This window comes from Motacilla alba, chromosome 3 (assembly GCF_015832195.1).
Source record: "Motacilla alba alba isolate MOTALB_02 chromosome 3, Motacilla_alba_V1.0_pri, whole genome shotgun sequence".
NCBI classification, from domain to species: domain Eukaryota; kingdom Metazoa; phylum Chordata; class Aves; order Passeriformes; family Motacillidae; genus Motacilla; species Motacilla alba.
The window spans coordinates 235,536-239,489 of record NC_052018.1 but is presented as its reverse complement, the minus strand read 5'-3'; the positions used below and the strand labels follow the sequence as shown (position 1 = coordinate 239,489).

The window sequence follows — 3,954 nt, the reverse complement described above, 5'->3', positions numbered from 1 at the left end:
GGGGTGTGTGTCCATGCCCTGGCTGTGTGTCCATGCTCTGGATGTGTGTCCATGCCCTGGCTGTGTGTCCATGCCTTCACGGGGGTACTCAGTGTCTGTCCTCCCCCTCATCCTCCCCGGGGTCCGGTTCTGTGCTGGGCCCACCTTTGGGGCTGCTCCAGCCGGAATACCCCTGGAGCACAGAGGAGGCAAATCCTCACGGGCCTGAGGGCTGAGGCAGGGGAAGGAGGGGCTGCAGCTGCAGCAGCACAGGACTGGGGCCGGTGATGGCACGGACGGCACCCGTGCCGGGGGGCTCGGTTCTGTCCGGGGCCCAGGCTCTCTCCAGCCACGGGGCGGGTGCTGCGGGTGGCAGGAATGGGCAGCCCGGAGGTGTCGGAGCCTCTTGCAGCTCCCTCTGGGGGTGTCAGCCGTGAGAGAGCTGCGAGCGTGGCAAGAGCCACGTGGAATGAGCCGCTCGTCCGCAGGAGCAGCCGCCCCAGCACGGCGCTGCCAGGGCTCGGGGGTGAGCCCAGCCCCTGCTGAGGGCTCTGCCCCGCCGCTGCGGGAGCGGTGCCGGGTGCCAGCCTTCGTGCCGGATCGCGTCATGGGGGCACGGCCCCGTGTGCTGCTCGCTGCGGGCAGGGCCGTGCCCCGCCAGCCCCGTGTCCCCTGGCGGGGGACACACCATGCAGCCGAGGGGCCGGGCTGAGCCTCTGTGCCCCGCTCTGCCCGCGCCAGGGCACTCGGGGGGCTGCGGAGCACCCGGGGGGGCTGCAGGAACCATGCAGGGCACCCGGGGGGCTGCGGGCACCGTGCAGGGCACTCAGGGGGCTGCGGGTGGCATGCAGAGCACTCGGGGGGCTGCAGGAACCATGCAGGGCACCCGGGGGGCTGCGGGCAGGCGTGTGGAGCACTCGGGGGGCTCCCAGCACCGTGCAGGGCACTCGGGGGGCTGCCAGCAGCATGCAGGGCACTCGAGGGGCTCCCGGCACCGTGCAGGGCACTCGGGGGGCTCCCAGCACCGTGCAGGGCACCCGGGGGGCTGTGGGTGGCATGCAGGGCACTCGGGGGGCTGCTGGCACCGTGCAGGGCACTCGGGGGGGCTGCAGGAAACATACAGGGCTCTCGGGGGGCTGCTGGCACCGTGCAGGGCACTCGGGGGGCTGCCGGAACCCGTGCAGGGCACTCGGGGGGCTGCCAGCAGCATGCAGGGCAGTCAGGGGGCTGCTAGCACAGTGCAGGGCACTCGGGGGGCTCCCGGCACCGTGCAGGGCACTCGGGGGGCTGCTGGCCGCGGTGTGGAGCACTCGGGGGGCTGCTGGCCGCGGTGTGGAGCACTCGGGGGGCTGCTGGCCGCGGTGTGGAGCACTCGGGGGGCTGCGGGCAGCGGTGTGGAGCACTCGGGGGGAATGCCAGCAGTGCGGTGCACTCAGGGGGGCTGCCAACAGTAGTGTGGAGCCCCAGCAGCCACCTCACCATTTGGCAGCGGCGCCGGTGCCCCGACGGAACACCCTGCATCCCGCACGGCGCTGCCAGCTCCGGTGCCTTCATTCTATGACTCACAGGACTTGGCCGGTGCCGCCGCTGCGCTCGGGGCGTCTGCGGCCTCGGCCCCGCGGTTTGACCTCGGCACCGCCCGCTCTGCCCGGGACACCGAGCCGCAGCCGGGCTGGGGGTCCCAGCCGTGCCCGTCCTGTCGGTCCCAGCCGTGCCCGTCCTGTCCCGGAGCTGCCGGTGCTCGGGGTGTCCCCGCCTCCGCCCAGGGATCCCCTCGCCGCCCCGATCCCTGCTCGGTGGCCGCTGCTCAGCGCGGCCGTTCCGCCCGGGAGCGCGAGGGTTCCACGCCGAGAAGCCGCGGCTCCGCCCGGTACAGCTCGCCGAGGGCTCTCCGGGAGCTCCCGGGTATTGCTCACCGGCCCCGGTGCCCCAGCGCGCCCCGGCCGTTCAGCACCGCGGACAGCGGCGGAGAATGAGGCTGGAGATGCGACGGAGCCGGGAGAGGGACCGAGGCAACCGGGGAAGCGGGGGGATCGGCGAAACGGGAGTTAGCACGGGCCAAGGCGCCTGCTCTCACCGGCCCCGGCCCCGCCGTGCCTCTTGGGTGGGCGTCAGAACAGAACCGGAGTTCTGCTCCCGAAACCGGCGAGAGCGGGCTCCGCCGCTCCCCGCTCTGTCCCTCAGCCCCGTCCCGCCGCCGGGGGCCCGCTCCCCGCCGCTCCGGTGCCCCCCTGTCCCCCGCCCCCGCCGCCCGGTGCGTGCCCGGCGCTGACGTCAGCCCGGGCTCCCGGGCCGATATAACCCCGGCCGCGCCGCCGGCTCTGCTCCCGCGGGACGCATCGCGCTCGCTGCGCCGCCAGCACCGGCAGAGCAGGGCACGGGCACAGCGCACCGGGTACGGGACGGGGCTTGGGAGGCGGGCAGGGACAGCACCGGGGCCGGGGCGCGCACAGGGGACGGAACGGGCGCCGAGGGGTCCCCGCGCCGCCGGGGCCGCGGTTCCCGTCGGGCCTCCGCCGCCGCCCCGGTCTCTGCCGTGGCGCTGAGCCCCTGCCCCGCAGGTGCAGAGGGACCGAGGATGCGGCGGGCACTGCTCACCCTCCTGCTGCTGCTCGCCCCGCCCGCCGCCCGCCGCCGCCCGCCCCGCCACCACCGACGGCTCCATCGCGGCGGCCGGGACCGGGGACCAGCACCAGCCGCTCTGGCCGCCGCTGGCGCCGCCGCCCCCGGGGCCGTGGCGAGGCCGGCGGGACGAGCCGCCGCTCTCCATCGACCTCACGTTCCACCTCCTGCGGCACCTCCTGCTGCTCGCCCGCGCCCAGAGCCAGCGCGCCCGCGCCGATTCCAACCGCCGCATCCTCGACGCCGTGGGGCGCTGAGCCCCCCGCAGCCCCCCGACACCCCGAACCCCCCGTGACCCCGGGGCTGCACCGGCCTCCCGCCGCCGCCTCGGCCTCTGCGCCGCGGAGCGCTCGGCACCGACACCGGCACGGGCTGGACCCGCCTCGGCCCCGGGGCGAGCGGGAGCGGAACCGGCCCCGGCCCCGGCACCGGCACCGGCACCGGCACCGGCCCGCACCGGTTTTGTAATAAAACGTGGTGGAAACCAGAGGCGTGAGCGAGTGCGGGGCGCGGGCAGCTGGGGCTGTGCAGGGCCAGGGACTGGGCAAACTGGGAACGGGGAATGGGGAATGGGGAAAGAGGCTCAGTGGGAACGAGGGAGTGGGGTCACAGGAACTGGGAATGGGCTCATCGGGAGTGAAGAAGGGACTCTCCAGGGATGGGGAAACGACTCACTGGGAGTGGTGGAATGGGTTTACCAGGAAGGGACAAACAGACTCACTGGGAATAGGGAAAGGGCTCACTGGGAAGGGACTGGAGACAGGATGAGCTGGGCCAGGGCTGGGTAGGAGCAGCTGGGCCAGCAGCACAAACCCCCAGCAGAGGGAACGAGGCCGTGCGTGTTCTGGGTCAGGAGGTGGCACACCATGTCCTCCAGGGGGGAGCAGATGCCCACAGCCCCCCTGGTGTGGGAGCAGGAGGAAGCAATTGGGGCAGAGGGATGGGAACAGCGGGTCCTCACCAGCCCTGAGCCAGGCACAGGGGGCTGCACCCACCTGCCCACAGGTGGGACCGGGGCAGGGAAGCAGTCCCTCCCCGGGTTGCTGGGCGAGGCTGGGAGCTGCGGGAGGGACAGGCACAGGCCCTTTGTGGGAGGATGTGGCCGTACCCACCTGGGAGCTCCAGGAGGGGGCAAACCCCTGAGGGACACTCGGTGCTGCTGAGTGGGACAGGGCTGGAGTTGTGGGTGGGGAGGGGGGCACTGTGGTGGGCTCTGTTCCTTGGCCCTCAACCAAGAGGACAGGGATGAAGCGTTCTGAGGCAGCCTGGGGAGGTTCAGGCTCCTGGGGGGTGGCCCTGGCCCTTGCTGGGGTCTCCAGCTTGGCCTGTGCAAGGTGTCCTGCCTGTGCCCGT

General features: G+C 73.4%; 1 protein-coding gene across 1 annotated transcript; it reads left to right on the top strand.

Moving 5' to 3' along the window:
- Positions 1 to 1,951: 1,951 nt before the first annotated feature.
- UCN (urocortin) lies at positions 1,952 to 2,858 on the top strand. Its single transcript, XM_038130479.1, has 2 exons — positions 1,952 to 2,233; positions 2,541 to 2,858. Exons 1-2 carry the CDS (start codon positions 1,952 to 1,954, stop codon positions 2,856 to 2,858), a joined length of 600 nt encoding a protein of 199 aa, XP_037986407.1.
- Positions 2,859 to 3,954: the final 1,096 nt, after the last annotated feature.